The sequence below is a fragment of the Channa argus genome, chromosome 11 (assembly GCF_033026475.1).
Source record: "Channa argus isolate prfri chromosome 11, Channa argus male v1.0, whole genome shotgun sequence".
NCBI classification, from domain to species: Eukaryota; Metazoa; Chordata; class Actinopteri; order Anabantiformes; family Channidae; genus Channa; species Channa argus.
The window spans coordinates 9650863-9667565 of NC_090207.1; the positions used below are offsets into that span (position 1 = coordinate 9650863).

Here is a 16703-nt window from a genome sequence, read left to right on the forward strand (position 1 = left end):
TTTACTGGAATTCAATCTCAACTTTGTCTAGCCATGTTTCTTATGCCACTAGCTGTCACACAGCACCTAATATTGCAAACCAATCTTCATTTTTATTAACATCTTTTTAAAAAGAGCAAAGTGCTCATGACCCAGTTCAGAATAAGATACAATATATTACTGTTTAAGAATTACTGATGACTGGAGTGGTTAGCGCTGCCGACCTCACAGCCACAAAGCTGCGGCCGACTGTGGCCTTTCTTTTTGAAGTTTTCTTATTCTCCATCAGTTAGGTTAACTGGTAACTCTAAATTACCCGTAGGTTTGAATGTGAATGGTTGTCTGCATGTGTATATTTCTGTGTTGGCCCTGAGATAGACTGGCGGCCTCTCCAGGAGGTACCCTTCCTCTCGCCCTTTGACAGCTTAGGAAAGCCCCCCCGCTGGATGGATGGATGATGCGTTCTGTAACGTAATTTTTAATTAGTTTATATAGTGCTATTTTTACGGACAATTCTTTGTACCTTTTTTTAAAGGCAATGTTCACAATTTCTGACATTTTAGAGCCAAAATGATTAATAGATTTATCTGAAAAATTATAATTTGTTGTAACTCTAAAGTAATATTTTTGTAATATATTTTCACCTTAGTTGTAGTAGAGTAGAATTCACACCACAGTCTGTAGCTGGGCTAAACCTTCACAAATACATAAGACAGCATAAAGGCTGTTACCAAAACTAAATCGCAGCGAACTGTGTTTATTATGTGTCATACAATTTGAACCATCAATGATTAAGCCATGAATATGAAAACCGGGACCTTATAAGGACCCATTAGAGAGTGGCCATTCCAAACATCTGTTCAAAATATTAAATTTAATTAAAAAAAAAAAGAAATCCATACCAATTTACGCTTAATGCGTGTCAGAAATTGTTATTTGTTAGTAGAAAAAAGATGTTAACCCACATCTTGACCGAATTTACAAAACCAGTCAATATTTTTCATCTGGCGTTCTCCGCGGACTTCTATTGCGTAGTGCCGACCGAGTCCCTTTGAGAAGAAGCTATGAGATTAGCAAAATAGTTCAGAGGGGCACTCTGTTTGATCGCCTCTAAAAACATTCTTTATCAGACCCTTTTGTCTTTGTAATAGTATTATTATTTCGTACGAGTTGTGGAAGATAATATTCTGCTTTGCGGTAGAATGTTAACACCCGTAGCTCTGAGAAGAGCTGGAAAACTAAGTTGCCACCTGAGCTAGCTCGCTAACGTGTTGCTAAGCTCGGGTCGAGGACATAATAGGCTGCTGTGCTGCTAGGAACACGGTGTGCTCGTTGTGTTAACTGAACAGAACTGTCATCGAGGATAACTTCAGTGGTTACATCTTTTCTCTATCTTATCTCCTATTATTGCATTTGTTATGTAATCTGTCCTGACCGTGGGAGGTGAGGGAGTGACACCAACCTACTTGCTAGCAAGAGAGCTAACAGCAACTGCCAGTCCCCAATGTTTTAGCAGCAGAACACTGCGCTCATTTCTCATTGCACTCGCTAAAAATATACTTCTTGTCCCATGCTCAGTGTCCCTCCAAACCTGGTGGGCTAGTCCAAAGTGGACCAGTCTTCGGCTTTCTGGTCATAAAGCTCGGACGTTGGCACTCTACATGGTCACTACATTGAATTTAAGTCGACTGGAAGAGCGAGTCGTACTCCGAAGTTGTGAGCCGCACAGGGACACTTTATATCGTATCGGCTGGTGGGCTTTAAGACTTTGGCTGATCGGTGGGCAAATATGATTTTGCCCTAATGGCCTTGTTCTGTCATCAGCAGTAATATAACAAATCTTGGTGGGTGGCAAGACCGAAACGCTGTAAAGCTCAGAGAGAATCACTTTGTGTCCACTCTCAACTGAAATTGGCGAGGCAGATTTCACCTGTCCAAAGCAGGACACCATGTCGGAGGATAACAACGCAGACAAATTTATCAAGGTAATAACAAGGTCAAATGGGACCATTCAAGAATGTAGAAATTGTAATAGTAATCGGTTTAGGAGTTGAATGAATTTGGAATTTAGCTGGTAAAGTTGCAACATTTTACCTTGATGTTGAAAATGTTCCTTCAGTCCGCCAGTTAATAGATTACAGCTGCAATCTGATTTTTGCCCTGAACTTTTGTTTTCTACTTTGATTGGTGTCAACATAATGTCATGATGATAATGAATCAAATGAAGCCTGCATTCATTGAATCCCAATGAATTTGTATTATGAGATCACAATTATTGACTGCTGCAACACATGTCATCCCTTGACAGGATATAATATTTTGTAGAGCTTTAACTGTAGACATGTGAACCGTGAAAATGCATCACTGAAAGTTATGACAAACTTGACTGTGAAGTTTTGGGTCTGTCTAAATTGGCCATGGTCACTGTCCAATCCTGACTCTGGGATTTGTTCCTGGCCTGCTTCCATCAGTGTGTCATTGCCTGGGCATTTATGTCAGCAGTAAAATGTGATCTCAAGTGGCCCTGGCCCTCGCTTCCAGAAGCAGGAAAGGAGAAGAAGTTGAAAACTGGAACACAGAGTATCCTGCTGGACTTGGGCCATTGCCGTGAAAATTTGTAATAACACAGGCTCTCGCCTCTCATGCACACTCAAACAATACAACCATCATAGTTACATGCTTCAGTTTGATTGAAGAATGTAAACAGCCAGTGTAGTTTTTGACTGATGATTGACATGATTGCTCCACAGGAATCAACAGTTACATCATGCCTTGTATTTAAAAAAAAAAAAGTCTCTTCTTTTGAATGGTGTGTGGTTGTTGTATAGTTATAATCCCTGACTCTTTCACATAAAAATGTTTAATCTTGTTTGGAAAGCCTACAGTTAATAGAGACAGTTGGTAATCAAGATCCATTACACAGGACAATCAATGTTTGGCATAGATGCTTCAAAAATCTGCATTTTGTCATGTAAAATGCAAGATGCAACAACATGTACAATGGTCATTGTGTTGTACAAACAACCCTCCTCCTTATTGCATAATCATCGTGAATCATTTCAATCATTTTTCATAAGCCTCTTTGTATCTGTACAGAGCAGACTAGGGAGGAGACATTGTGGTAGCTTTTGGCAATGGTAAATGATTAAATGCGGTGTGCCGTCCAAGACCAATATATTCTGAGGAAAAAAGGCTAATTTAGTATTAATTTTCTGATTTTAAATAGCGGTTGCATTCAACGTCCTACAGTTTGGTTTTGTTTTTGTCTCTGATACGTGTGAGTAGGAAAACTCTTATCTCTTTTCCTTTTACACAACTGATATATTGTTGCTGTTTTTCTTCACAACAGGAGACATCCATTCTTGATGAGTACAACATAAACTGGACACAGAAATTGGGAGCTGGCATCAGTGGACCTGTCAGGTGTGTGTGAGTGTGTGTGACTGAACGAGAGAGAGACAGAGTGAAAAAGAGTGTTAAGGAAATGGAAAGTGGATTTTCTCCAGAGCAGTGTTGCATAAACCAAACTCAGAACAAAATATTTGTATTAATTTTGGAGAATGACCAGTAGTATTGCATAACTACGATACATCAATATGGTATCTATGACTTAGAAATCACCTGCTTTCTTGTTGACTTGTTCGTGTCAACAGAAATTGGTAATCAAATTGGAGCTGTTATTTTTGACTGTCATTGTTTGGGAGTGCAGAAATCATACTGAAGAAAACTGTCATGGTGGGTTAGGCCCAGCTGTGAGAGCAGAGCCAAGGGCAATTGAGGCTGCTGTCAAATGGTGTTTAGATTGGAAAATAGTATATTGTGACTCAGAATATTCTAAAATCCCATAATAGGATTAAAGAGCGATACAGTACTTCCCAGCTCTGGCAGTGCATGACTAAACCACTATCATGAATTCTGCTGTAGGCACACAAATTGCAGGAATCAAGTATGATGTTACAGCACATGGAGATTATTTGTTAAGTGGGCTGTCAAATGGACAAACATTTGTTTCTGATGTTTGCCACTTATTGCTTCTCGGCGGTTTAATTGTGTTGTGTGTCTAGGGGAACCTAGACATAACATGATGTGCTCCACCACTTTTTCCATTCCCAAGTAAATCCAGCCAAAGTGTTCCAAATGATAGCCCTTTATTTGCCCCAGATGTGAGCAGTGCCCAAAACAACAAACAAAAAACTCTAAGACAAACCCTACCTTACCTAATCAAACCCAACAAGTACACAAATAAATGACAGGATGTATAACCTGACCATTCCTAACCCAAAACAGGTGAAAAAAATGAGTAAAATAAAAGGGCTTCTGTGGATACCTGGTGCTCAATATGTACAGTGAGTTATATACTTATTTACAGATATTTCAACTTGAACCACTTGAAATGTATTTTGAAGATGCTTGGCATTGTTGGTGGTGGCATGTTTTTCTCAGGCACAGTCCAACTGTAGTACTATGATCTTCAGTCTAACCCTCCTGTTAACATCATAGTTTTTGAGGTAAAAGAAAGTATGTACATTTGTTGAAAAAAATGCATTAATTTCTAATTCTTTAGCTTTGGTAGATGTATTTTGCACAAAGCAGCAAAACTCCTTTTGAGAAGTTGTACTTAAATCAAACAGTGGATGCTTGTTGATGCACAATGGGAGCTTATTCCAGTTTGCAATTTTCTCCCAAATCTTCGCTCATTGGTTGAAATAAATTATTTGTCCCCTTTCTGAAATATTAACAATAAGTAACAATTACTTTATAGTAGGGGTGGGGCAACGCATCGACGCAATCAATTACAAAAGTACGTCGATTATCGAAAATTGCATCGCACCTTGGAAATTAACGGTACACAAAGATTTGGTACCTGGACAATAAAGAAATTAGCAAAGGATTAGAGAAATTAGAGTTAGGACCCAGTTAAGACTGGGCTATTTTTGGGGGGGGGGGGGGGGGGATAATGCCCTGCAGTGCATACTTTGAAGTATTACATTGAAATATAAATGATGAATTGAAATTTGTATTTTTAGTAAATTAATTGTAACGTTATTATATTATGTGATATTATTATATATATTAATTGCAAAATAAAAACAGCTTCATAGGAAAATAATTAAAAGATTAATTGATAGATTATTCAACCAAAAAAAGGGTCGGGTGCAGCCCTACTTTTTAAGTGTTTTTTTTTTTTTTTTTTTGCACAAACTTCATGACAAGTGGAAAACTCAAGTGGAAACTCTGCATTGTCATAAAATCAGTTTGTCTTGACAGAGTAGCTGCTCTGTTTGTTATGTGCAAGTCTGAATGCTCTTCTTGATTCCAGTCAGACTCCAGACTGTGATATATAAATGTCTATGACTGATTTCTTCGGGGGTGGATCAGCAGAGACCACTCTGTTATTTCCTAGTATGTGTAATTTTGGCCTCTAGTGTCAGAAATACTGAGAAATGAACTCATCAACCCTCCATGTAAAAACACACTGTTAAGCTCTATAATTCATGGTGTCTTCAGTTGTTTTCCCCCCAGGTATCTCTTACTCTTATTTTTCTATGGGTCTTACTCTGATTCATGCAGGATTTTGCCTTAACACGATTTTTTGTTTGTTTGTCTCTGTTATTCACCTCTCGCTCACCTCTTTGTCACCTAACACAGTCATGCCTTTCAGCAGCCGCCCTCTTTCTGTTATTCATTAGATCGGTATTGCTTTCCAGTGAGGTGAACTTTGGCCGAAGCAGTATGTTTCTCACTGTAATGCTCAATAGTGAAATCTGAGTTTAAGTGCCAGAGGTTGTTGGAAGTGAATGCTTTAGTCCTTCGAGAATGTGGAAAGGAGTTAATGGACTTACAAACTTACTGTACTTTAGTGTTGTACTGAAACATTTATAACATGTAGTTTGAAGACTATCATTGCCAGGGATCATCGTTGTTCCTGGTGACAGTGAAAATTGGCTTTCTTTCATGCAGAGAAGATTTCCCACAACAAACTGTGATGTTGACAAAATCTGTTAATTCCACCTATTTAACTAGTGCAGATCTTTATCAGCTGTAAAACAATGAAACATAAAAGCTTAAAAGAACATTTTATTATTAGAATTGAAGTCCCTGTATACTCATGCTTGGCAGCTAGGCAGATAAAAATTGTATCGATTAAATTATTAGTGTCCTTCTTCGAAAAAATTTGTAATTTCACAATTTTCTCTGAAATAATTTGAAAGCGACAAAAGTAATAAAACGAAGGAAAAGAAAATAGAAATTTATTTTGTCAACATTAAATAATACAACAAATGAAAAATGGCTCAGACATATTTGTTAGAACATAAAAATAATAATAATAATAATAATAATAATGGTAATAAGGTGATACATGTATATAATAATGCACCTTCAGCTGGTGTTTCCTCATCATCAGATAAAAATGGTTAAGTAGTGTATAAAAAGGTTATAGTAAAATAATGAGAACTCCATCAATTCAAAGGTTTGCATCCACCTTGATAGGATAATAAAAATTAACTTTGAATAATTTGAGATGAAGAAGTAGCTTTTTCGTATTGTGTTAGGAGTTGATGTTCAGTTGTTTGACATACACACCAACATTTTAGACTAAATTATATAGATATGTGTATAACATCAAGACCATCACATTCAAAATTTTCTCCATTTGTTGGAATGATGCAGCCTCTTTACAGTGTAAAAACTCTTAGACACTTTGAAATAAGACAATTGTATCAAAATAAAATACATTTTTGTCTTTGTTACACTCAGCAAAGTTGACCACACATTGGTTAAGGAAAAAGCAGAGCCTAACTTTTATAACATTATTTACACATGGTCTCACATTGATACCGTCATTTGTAAGGATTGGATAATGTCTGGCATTTTATTGAACATGTGATATGCTCTGACATAAATTTGTGGTTTTGGGCTATATAAACAAAACACATTATTCAATGTCGATCATGCTTCTCTCTCATACAAGACAAATGCTGGCAAAAACCTTTGCTATGTATTTTACTTACAAACCCAGTGATTACCTTTGTCGCCTGTCAGACCACAGACAAACACAGAGTTATTTTCTTTAGTAAGGTGTTTGTTCACTTTTGTTTTCTTTCTTCTTCAGAGTGTGTGTGAAGAAGTCAACTCAGGAACGCCTGGCTCTGAAGATCCTCATTGATCGCCCCAAGGCCAGAAATGAGGTTAGAGAAAACACTGTCGCAGTTGAGATTAATGCCTGTTGTTACTTGTCTTTGGCCATATCATTATGCTTTGTTCTGTCAGCTTACCCAATATCAGTCTTTAATAATTCCTGTTTTTCATTCTTTGTCAAGCTGTCTCTTGTGTGCCTTCCATCTGTTTGCATAGGCTATTTGTCCACAGCATTGTCTTCCTGCTAGACAATTTGTCTGGCAGCCTCTTCATGTCATTTGCAGCCTTCTGTTTTGATGAAGCAGTTTACACAACACGAGCAGTGAGACTTGCAGTCAAAACAAGCAACACACTTGCTTCACACATGCTCTCACTGCTGAACTGTGAAGCAGATGACAGAATACTATGACAGTTACAGATTACTGCCACTAAATAATGCATTCTTCAGGCACTTTTCTTATGATTTTACACGAAGATGCATTTTGGAGACATTCTAGATTTGAAGACTGTGTGTGTGTGTGTGTGTCTGGGTTAGAGAGAGAGAGACACAGAGATAATGAGAGAGAACATTTGTACAGTTAACATATATGGCTCATGTTTTGTCAGTTATGTTTTGCTCTGACTGGATAATTTTCACTATTGTAATTTGCTGGAAGAAGACTCCTCATTATTAGCTGTTTGCGGTTACATTAGTGGAATTTTTGGCCCCACTCACACATGCACTGGAATTCTAACATTCTCTAGACTTTGTCTGCCCTGAATTATTGACGATTTAAAGATGGCAAATTGGCGCTTTGTTTTTTTTATCTTTCAGATGCATAGTTCGGAAGAGCTGTAAACAAAACACTCTTTCTAACCGCCTAAGTTTTCTATTAGTTTATCAAGTGAAGACGCTTCTGACTCAGAAGATCTCAGTGTTACATGTGTCAAATTCAACTTCGGACAGTGTCCAAGACTTATTTCTCCTGACATGGTCCATAGTTCATATGTGTAACAGGCTTTACTAGTTATATTTAGCAATCTGATGCATGTTGATATGCTATTGTACTCAATTTAGCGAGAGACTATGTGTTAGTATCTTAAACTTCGGCAGAACATGTCACTTTAATATCTATCATTATGTAAAGTTATCAATGTGGGACTTTCTAAAGGCATCATTGCATTACAATCTACTCTGCCACTATATATAGTGATTTCAACATATTACTTTAAATATTACACAAGGCCTTTTTATTTTTTAAACAGAAGATATTTTCTGTCCCATTTTTTTTGCACAGGCATTACTCATAACTTTTGTGCTCTGCTCTATTCATTGTTCCTGTTAGCCAGCATGCACAAAACCGGATCCCTGATTTTAAAATAGCTAAATGAAAATATAATGATTCTTTTTATCTCTTACTATTGTGGTTTTGCTAAATGGACACGTCAAAATGTCATTTGTGCAATTTATTTTCATATCTATTGCTCACCCTCCATTTCTTGTCTAATATAAAATTGTATTAGTTGACTCACCCTCTTGGGAAAAGTAGACAGTTGATACACCCATAATGACATTAAAGCAATGAGGTGAAAAGACCCATAAACACTAAGTGCTTTGTCGGCTTTGCTGTAGTTTAAACTTGTCTAAATTTATGGATGTCATCGTTAATTGCCCATTTATGGTTTCCTGAGGGCAGAGAAGTGTCCACACTCAGCTAAGTATTTTATAAGGACAAGCAGAGTGACTGCATCAAGGTTTATTACTATAGCTATTTTGCATGACTTTAAAATGAAATCATAAGGCATAAGATAGTTAAGTAAATTATGCTATACTCAGTGTTTGATTCTCTTCAATGCAGGTACGTCTCCATATGATGTGTGCCAACCACCCAAATATTGTACAAATCCTTGAGGTTTACGCCAACAGTGTCCAATTCCCTCATGAGTCCAGCCCAAGGTAAAGAGCTCTGTGTGTGAATCAGTTTGTGTATGATCCAGGGCACAATGTCTTCCTCAACTGTACGTTAGTTCATCTCCTTTCTTTGGATGCCCCCTTTGAATATCCACACCTCTTCTGTGTTTTTGCAGAGCGAGGCTCTTGATAGTTATGGAGATGATGGAAGGTGGCGAGCTGTTTCACAGAATCAGTCAGCACAGGCACTTTACCGAAAAGATGGCCAGTCAGGTCACTAAACAGGTAGGTGAGGACATTGCAGCATTTCAGGGATGGACATGGCCTATTTTTATTTTTTCTCTCTCTGCCTCTGATTTTGTAACGTGAATATTCACTTATTCTGATCAGTCAGGCTTTGTCCAGCAGTGATCTTCTTTTGCTTTCATTCTGTCAAGCTTTTCCTATCTGCACGTTTATTTGTATAAAACATTTTCTTCCTGTGAGTAGGAGCATGTCTTGCTCCCTCTCCATGTCATTAACGGCAACCTGCTAGGATCAGACAGCTCATGAGACACATGGTCAAAAGAAGCAAAGCACACGAGCCCAAATTAAGCCTGTTTAAAATATGCTTTGACACGGACATGGTGCCTCAGTCTGATGTCTCTTTCCCCTGTAGATCAGTCAAGCCTTGGAACATTGTCACTCCTTAAATATTGCACATCGTGACCTGAAGCCAGAGAACCTGCTCTTCAAGGATAACTCTCTAGTAAGTAGCTAGAGTCACATTGCATTGCGCGGAATAAACATGTACAAACACTGCAGTTAAAAAAGTATACTGATTACACTGTGAGCAGATCGATTTGGCACAAAAAATACAGTTAAAGTCAAAGTAGTATTAACTTTGTTGTAGCTTATGGCTGCAGCCACTGCTTTAATGAGGAGGGCATTTAGTTAATGTAGAACAGTTTTGAAAAATCAATTCTGCAGTGGCTGTGGTGGTCTTTGAATCCCATCCTTATTTTGGCAGCAACTTCAGTGATATTCAGGATGTATTCCATCAAACAGTGAAGGCACTGATTCTGTACAGGAAGCAACTAAAATGTTTCTCAATATGTGATTCTGTCTTTACGACAGGATGCACCAGTGAAGTTGTGTGACTTTGGGTTTGCCAAAATTGATCAAGGAGACTTGATGACCCCTCAGTTCACTCCTTACTATGTAGCACCTCAGGTAAAAAGCAAACAGAATACATAAAACATGCTCACTTCCTGATGATTCAGGGCACCTCATAAGCTGCATAATACTGCAGCTTAACACAGGTTGATGTGACTCATTTTCTACTACCATTGTTTCTGTTCAGGTACTTGAGGCTCAAAGAAGACACCAGAAAGAAAAGTCTGGAATTATACCTACCTCACCCACTCCTTACACCTATAACAAGGTGAGAGCCATGTTTGACCAGCTGGGCTTTCAAGCCCTTGTCAATAGTTCTGTGTAGACTTTTATTAAAATTTTTTAACAAAGGTTTTTATTTTCTTTCTCTAGAGCTGTGACTTGTGGTCTCTGGGTGTAATTATCTACGTAATGCTCTGTGGCTATCCTCCATTCTACTCCAAGCACCACAGTCGCACAATCCCAAAGGACATGAGGAAGAAGATTATGACTGGTAGCTTCGACTTCCCTGAAGACGAGTGGAGCCAGATCTCCGAGATGGCCAAGGATATTGTACGCAAGTACGTCTTTTTTTGTTTTGCTTTGTTGTTGTTTTTTTCCCTCTTTGATTGCTACCTTGTTTGCCCCTAAACAGCAGAATCACAAATGGCAAACACTGCATTTATAATATTTTTTGTGTAAAAACTTCAACTGTGTAAATATGTCAATATATGAGACATTATGTTCTCATTAGATGAGTCAGTAATGGCTCTGTATAGCTCCCTCCAGACAGAAGAACACATGATGTGTATGTGCTTTCTATGTCCATCAAATTTTATTTATGTGACAAATGTCAAACTAGCTTTAATCTGTTCAACATGATCTCTCCTTACACCCTCAATTCAGATAGGGAAATAGCAAATACATTACAGTCTACTTCGAATAATATATTCCTGTATGTTTTTATCCCTATTGTCCTCACTTTCTTCCTCTTTTATCTTCATCTCCTACCTTATTTTCATTCATCCCATCACTTAATTTGTGGCCCTTCGGCTCCTCACCTGCTCCCTGTAGGCTTCTTAAGGTGAAGCCAGAGGAGAGGCTGACTATTGAGGGAGTGTTGGCTCACCCTTGGCTCAACTGCACTGAGGCCCTTGACAATGTGCTGCCATCTGCCCAGATGATGATGGACAAAGTAAGTAGGATGTTAAAAAGTGAATTGTATTAGTGTCACTCATGCTGCTGTTCTTAAATGTTTGGCCAGTAGAAACCATCACAAGTTAGTATTAATAATTAATTAATATACTTTACAATGGCCTCATCTTTCTCCTCATCTTCCATCCTCTTGTTTTATTGTCTGTTGTCTTACCTCCCAGGCGGTAGTCGCAGGTATTCAGCAGGCTCATGCAGAGCAGTTGGCCAACATGAGAATTCAGGATCTGAACGTCAGCTTGAAGCCCCTAAACTCTGTCAACAACCCAATCCTCAGGAAGCGGAAGCTGCTAGGGTATGAGCGCATTTGTTTTTTGTTTTTAACTCTTCTCTTTTTTTTTTTTTCTTTTTTCTTTTTTTTTATAATTATTATTTTTGTTTTGTTTTTTGTTAAGATATAAATGGACTTGGAGTTCCAATATAATTGTTTTTTAACAGATTTTATTACTGTGTACTAAAATCTTAGTCTTGTGACTGAATATTCTCCTAACAGGGTTTGTCACTCTCCATGTAGTTTAAAGTTTATGTATTTTAGGGGTCTTTGGATTTATTGAAATGCCAAGATATGAGTCTAAAGTATGCTTTTGGGTATATATTGTAGCTCGAAGCCCAGCAACAGTTTCTTCATTCATGACCCAGAAAACGGAGAAGACTCCAATGTAGCGCTGGAAAAATTACGAGATGTCATTGCACAATGTATACTACCACAGGCAGGTTAGTAAAGAAAACAGGCTTGCACGTATTCACATAATTAACGCATTAAATATATTGCACATGAATATATACTGGTAGAAATTGCTACATTGTACTACAGAGCAAAACAGATGTTTTTTTTCTGAAATTTCGCTAAAAGTTATGTTGATGAGTAGAAGTGAAATCTGTCTGAAAACAAAACAAATAAACTGCCAGTGAGCACAGGAAAAAGGTGACCTTTTAACATCTTTTTTATTTTTTATGGACTTAATATATTTAATAGACTGTACTTTAACTTTGGTTATGTAAGCCGGCCAGGATGCAGCGTTGTTCAACATTGTTTATATTGATGTTTTATAACTTATATAAGCCGTGATTGTGAAGTGTTCTCTTGTCAGTGCACAATATTAAGGAGAGAGTCACATCTAAAGCAAATATTTGTGTTTGTCCAGGGGAGAATGAGGATGAGAAGCTGAATGAGGTGATGTATGAAGCCTGGAGATTCAACAGAGACTGTAAACTGCTGAGAGATGGCCTGCAGGGGCTCAGCTGGGATGGTCAGTACCATTTCATCATGTCTGTATTATGCAAAGCTCTGCTTCATTTTTCTTTGTTCTTTTCTGCAGCAAACAATTAAAAGCAAAGCAGGCATCTAGAAAAAAGCCTATGATGTTACCTGTAGTTGTCAGTTATATTTTTTCAGCTGTAATGACTCCCCATATTATTTGGCCTTTTTGTTTCATCAGTCTGCCAGAAACACACACATTCTGTCTCTCACACACACACACAGATCAGTGCACTAAACACCACCCAATGTTGCATTGCAGCTCAAACCAGACGTGGTCTTGATAGGCTAAGGGCTGAAAATTCTTCAGCATTCATTCTTAAGCAAAAAAGCCAAACATTACATTGCTCCAGCTTTATTTATTGGGCTGTCATTTTGTGAACTTTTTATAGATCAAGGGCCGTATCACACACTTTTTAACTTGCAGAGTTAAAATGAAACTGGTAACTATGGTAACTAGTGTGAGGACCTGATTCGAGGGAAAAAATCCATTGCAGATGAACACTTTGTGAGTCAATGGTCTCCTCCTAACTTCAGATAAAAGTGTACTACACAAGTTTCCTAACTTCCCAGAATCTTGATAAACTCTACTAATCATTAGTTTATTCTAACTTGTTTAGCCTATGGCTGCCCTTTTATTCCCTTTGCACAACCAAAGAAATGTAAACAGGCAGAACTTTTCTTTTTTTTCGCTGCGAAGCTTATGGAGTACCCAGGCCCCTCCAGTCAATGATCTTGCATTTAGCCAAGCAGCTACAACCAACTTTGTAGAGCCCGACCCCCTCATGATGGGGCTTTCCTGGTTGCTTGTGGTGCAACTGACAATTGTGTTTAATTTTTTTACAAAAAGGCACTTTCGAAGTGAAGTGGCCAACAAAGCAAAAATATCGGTTTGATATGTCAAGCAATTAAACTGATGTGGCAATGGTGATGTGGCAAATAGATTTTTGGCTCCAAAATAAGAACTCACCATAATTATTGTAGCACTGGTTGCCAGATATCAGACATACTAGTTGATAACCAATATTGGATTTAGTGTTTTTAAACCTGAGACAAGATATTTCTCAATTAGTTGTTTTTGTAAAAGTCCAAAAAACAACTAATTAAGAAAAAGTCAGTAGATTGATCAATAATGTAAATAACTGTGCAGCCTTATATTGTCATCCAAAATGGTTTCATTTTCCACTAAAACGTGCACAGAAAACGATGTTTCATTAAAGTTAAGCCCCTAAAATAGAGTGGATTTTCCATTTCTGAATAAAGGCAATAAACATGAATGAATGCATGTGAAAATGTAAAATGTTATTTATCATTTGTTACCATTTCCTTCACCACCAGTTTTCTTCTATTGCAGGACGAGCCTTCTCTGATAAAGTCGACCGCTTGAAGTTGGCAGAAATAGTAAAACAGGCCATTGAAGAAAAAAATCTTGAAGAATCTCATTAGCAAACACTTTCTTTCTATCATTTTTTTATAATGTCTATTATGACCCTTTTTAACCCAATATCTGTAAAGATGCTTTTTTTATGTACAATGATCTATACATTTTTTTCCCCCATGAATTCACCTGCAAAACCTGTTGTACAGCTGTAGATATATTTCAAAGAGGACTGATTGGTACTATAATTTCTTTTTAAACGGACACTTGCAAAGAACATGGAAAAATATATTTTCTTTTTTGCAAAAAAAGAAAAAAAAGAAAAGAAAAATTTATGAAAATTTATTTTCTGGGAGGGAAATTTTATTAGCTGCTTGTTTGAGATGTCATGTGTTTTATTCCAGTTCTTTCATTTTATTCTATTTTCTTTTCTTTTACCATTCTCAGATTTTTATTTATTTAAACAAAGAGTTGCGTTATTTTATACTTACCACGTAGCCTGGCAGTGGGCTATAAAGTTCCAAGAAGCTGTCAATGATGTGACTTTTTTCTTCCACACACTCTGAATCTCAGAGTGCGTTTAAAAAATCTTATGAACTTTTGTTTTTCTGCAACTTTTCCTTGACCTTTTTGTTTTGTAATGGTCAAGGCAGAGTGCAAATGTAGGTAAAAGGATGTTTTCTAAAGTAGTGATTACAACCTCAGATTTGTTTGTTGTCACAACAGTTTCTTTTTTTTTTTTTTTTTTTCTTAAAGTTGGTGAGAGATGGCATGTAATAGATTTGGCTAAGCATAAACACTATGACTGGTTTCCGTTCTTATTCACTTCCACATGTGTTGACAAAGAAACTGAACTCAAGACCCACATACTTTTTCTGAGCCTTTGTCTGTATTACTGTCTTCCTTAGATGGGGTTGAAAGCTCTAGAAGTTTAAACTTGATTGTCAAGACTGACTTCTTGCTTGGCTGCATTCGTGTAGGTTTCACATTCTCTGTTCATCTCATTTGCATGATGTGGTACTGTCTGCCAGCTCCTGAATTTTGTGTCTGGTAAGTACAAGTATTGCTTCAGCTTTTTATGTCTGCCTCTTTATGATGCGATTCTACAAGGTCTTAAGTTCAGTCTTCACTTAATCTTGATCTGTGAAGTGGATGCAATCTGAGCTGCTTTGATGTGCTGAAATTCAGCCCAGGCTTTGTGAATATTTAAGTCTGATTTTAAAGTGGGATGCTTTCTACTTGAGCCAACAGATACACAAAATAAATGTATTGGTGCAACGTAGTCGATGTCATTATGCCAGGAAAGATCAGTCAGGGGGTTTCAGCATCCATCAACCGGTCGTGTAGGATTTCAGTCTCATAAAACTTGATGTGCTACTGAATGTGCAATAAGGAGATAATTTAATCATATGTTTATAATTCATGGATGTACATGTGAATGAGATGATGTATATCATTCTGTCAGTATTACTGTGTAACGCAGACCTTCCCTACTTTATTTTGTCTGAAGAGCAGCAAGAGCTCCCTCCCCTCATTCATCCTTAACTTTAGTTATAAATAATATCCTCATTGATTAGTCGAATGAAATGTACACCATTGTATTATACAAATGCTATATTCATATCTGAGGGATTCTTGTTCACATTAGGATGAGGCTTTGTCAATTCTACTGAAATGTGCTTTGACAGGCTTACAAGCCTCGCTTGTTCATTTTCACTGTTTATTGTATTATTATCTTCAAGTTTATGTTTCCCTTTGTCCTGTATTTATACGGAATTGTTTTTGTGAACACACAAATTATATGTTAAGATAACTGCATTAACCCCATGCCCTTTTGATCCTAAAGGAAAGTATGTTTTTATTTAGAAAAAAAACTGTCAAAGGTGTGTGTGCAATATATCAACTCTTTCAAATGAAAACTGCATATGTTCAGCTCTGGTGATTTTGATTTAATTTAAAAAATGAACTGTTCCTTTAAGGATTTAAAATGTACAATTTCTAATGCTACATAAACAATGTAAAAATGCTTTGTCTCAGCTAAAGACAGGGCTTTTTTAAGGCTTGTAAAAAGATGACATTTTTGGAGCGACAGTACAGTTGCAATATATATAAACTGACCTTTTTCACACCATTTGTACCTGACTTGAAGACAAACTCTTAATTTTTGTGTCCATATTTCAAACCAAAGCGAGGAAGGCAACCATTACTGGCAAGGTTTTTAAGAGATCATTTCAACTCCATCTTGGGACATTACAGCCTTCTTGTTTCATGACTACATTTTATGCTCATGTGCCTTGTTGACAGGGGCAGCTTGTTCATCTGTAACTGCTTTCATCAGTGGAAATAAATGACAGATTGGAGGATAAATTCCGAATCATCGGAAGTAGTGATAAATGTTTGTCTGTGCCTTTTTGCTTTTTTCCCTTTGAAGATCTAGAGGCTTTCGTTCATCAGTGCTGGGTATCGATTTGTTTAAATTCATTTGTCAAAAACTATCCTCCTTGAGAGAAAAATTTGTTTGTTGCAGCCCTGCTTGATGTAATGTGCAGCAGTTCTTTCAATTTCAATTATTAATTCGTAAGTGCAAGACATAAAGCACGGATCACGGATTGAGCAGGGCTTCTCTAGGAAAGTGGAACCCTATGCTGCTGTTTTTTTTACTTTGACCATGTCTGTTTGGATGAATGAGTCAGTGATTTTATATCTGCTTG

At 37.2% G+C, this 16703-nt stretch overlaps 1 protein-coding gene across 3 annotated transcripts; it reads left to right on the forward strand.

The window, feature by feature from the left end:
- The first annotated feature begins 998 nt into the window (after positions 1 to 998).
- Positions 999 to 16386, forward strand: mapkapk5 (MAPK activated protein kinase 5). 3 transcript variants are annotated; one of them, XM_067522216.1, is made up of 14 exons: positions 1002 to 1964; positions 3329 to 3402; positions 7094 to 7169; positions 8958 to 9055; positions 9187 to 9295; positions 9669 to 9758; positions 10127 to 10222; positions 10353 to 10433; positions 10538 to 10725; positions 11219 to 11339; positions 11521 to 11651; positions 11958 to 12070; positions 12502 to 12606; positions 13969 to 16386. In XM_067522216.1, exons 1-14 carry the CDS (start codon positions 1929 to 1931, stop codon positions 14058 to 14060), a joined length of 1410 nt encoding a protein of 469 aa, XP_067378317.1. In that variant the 5' UTR covers positions 1002 to 1928; the 3' UTR covers positions 14061 to 16386. The 3 variants fall into 3 exon arrangements, with proteins under 3 accessions (XP_067378318.1, XP_067378317.1, XP_067378319.1); XM_067522217.1 differs by lacking the exon at positions 10127 to 10222 and having other exon boundaries at positions 999 to 1964; XM_067522218.1 differs by lacking the exon at positions 3329 to 3402.
- The last annotated feature ends 317 nt before the right edge of the window (positions 16387 to 16703 follow it).

Coding starts and splice junctions, on each gene's coding strand:
- mapkapk5 (XM_067522216.1), top strand. CDS start 1,929: ATGTCGGAGGATAACAACGCAGACAAATTTATCAAG. Junction 10,434..10,537: donor CTCCTTACACCTATAACAAG/GTGAGAGCCATG, acceptor TTCTTTCTCTAG/AGCTGTGACTTGTGGTCTCT. Junction 11,340..11,520: donor CCCAGATGATGATGGACAAA/GTAAGTAGGATG, acceptor CTTACCTCCCAG/GCGGTAGTCGCAGGTATTCA.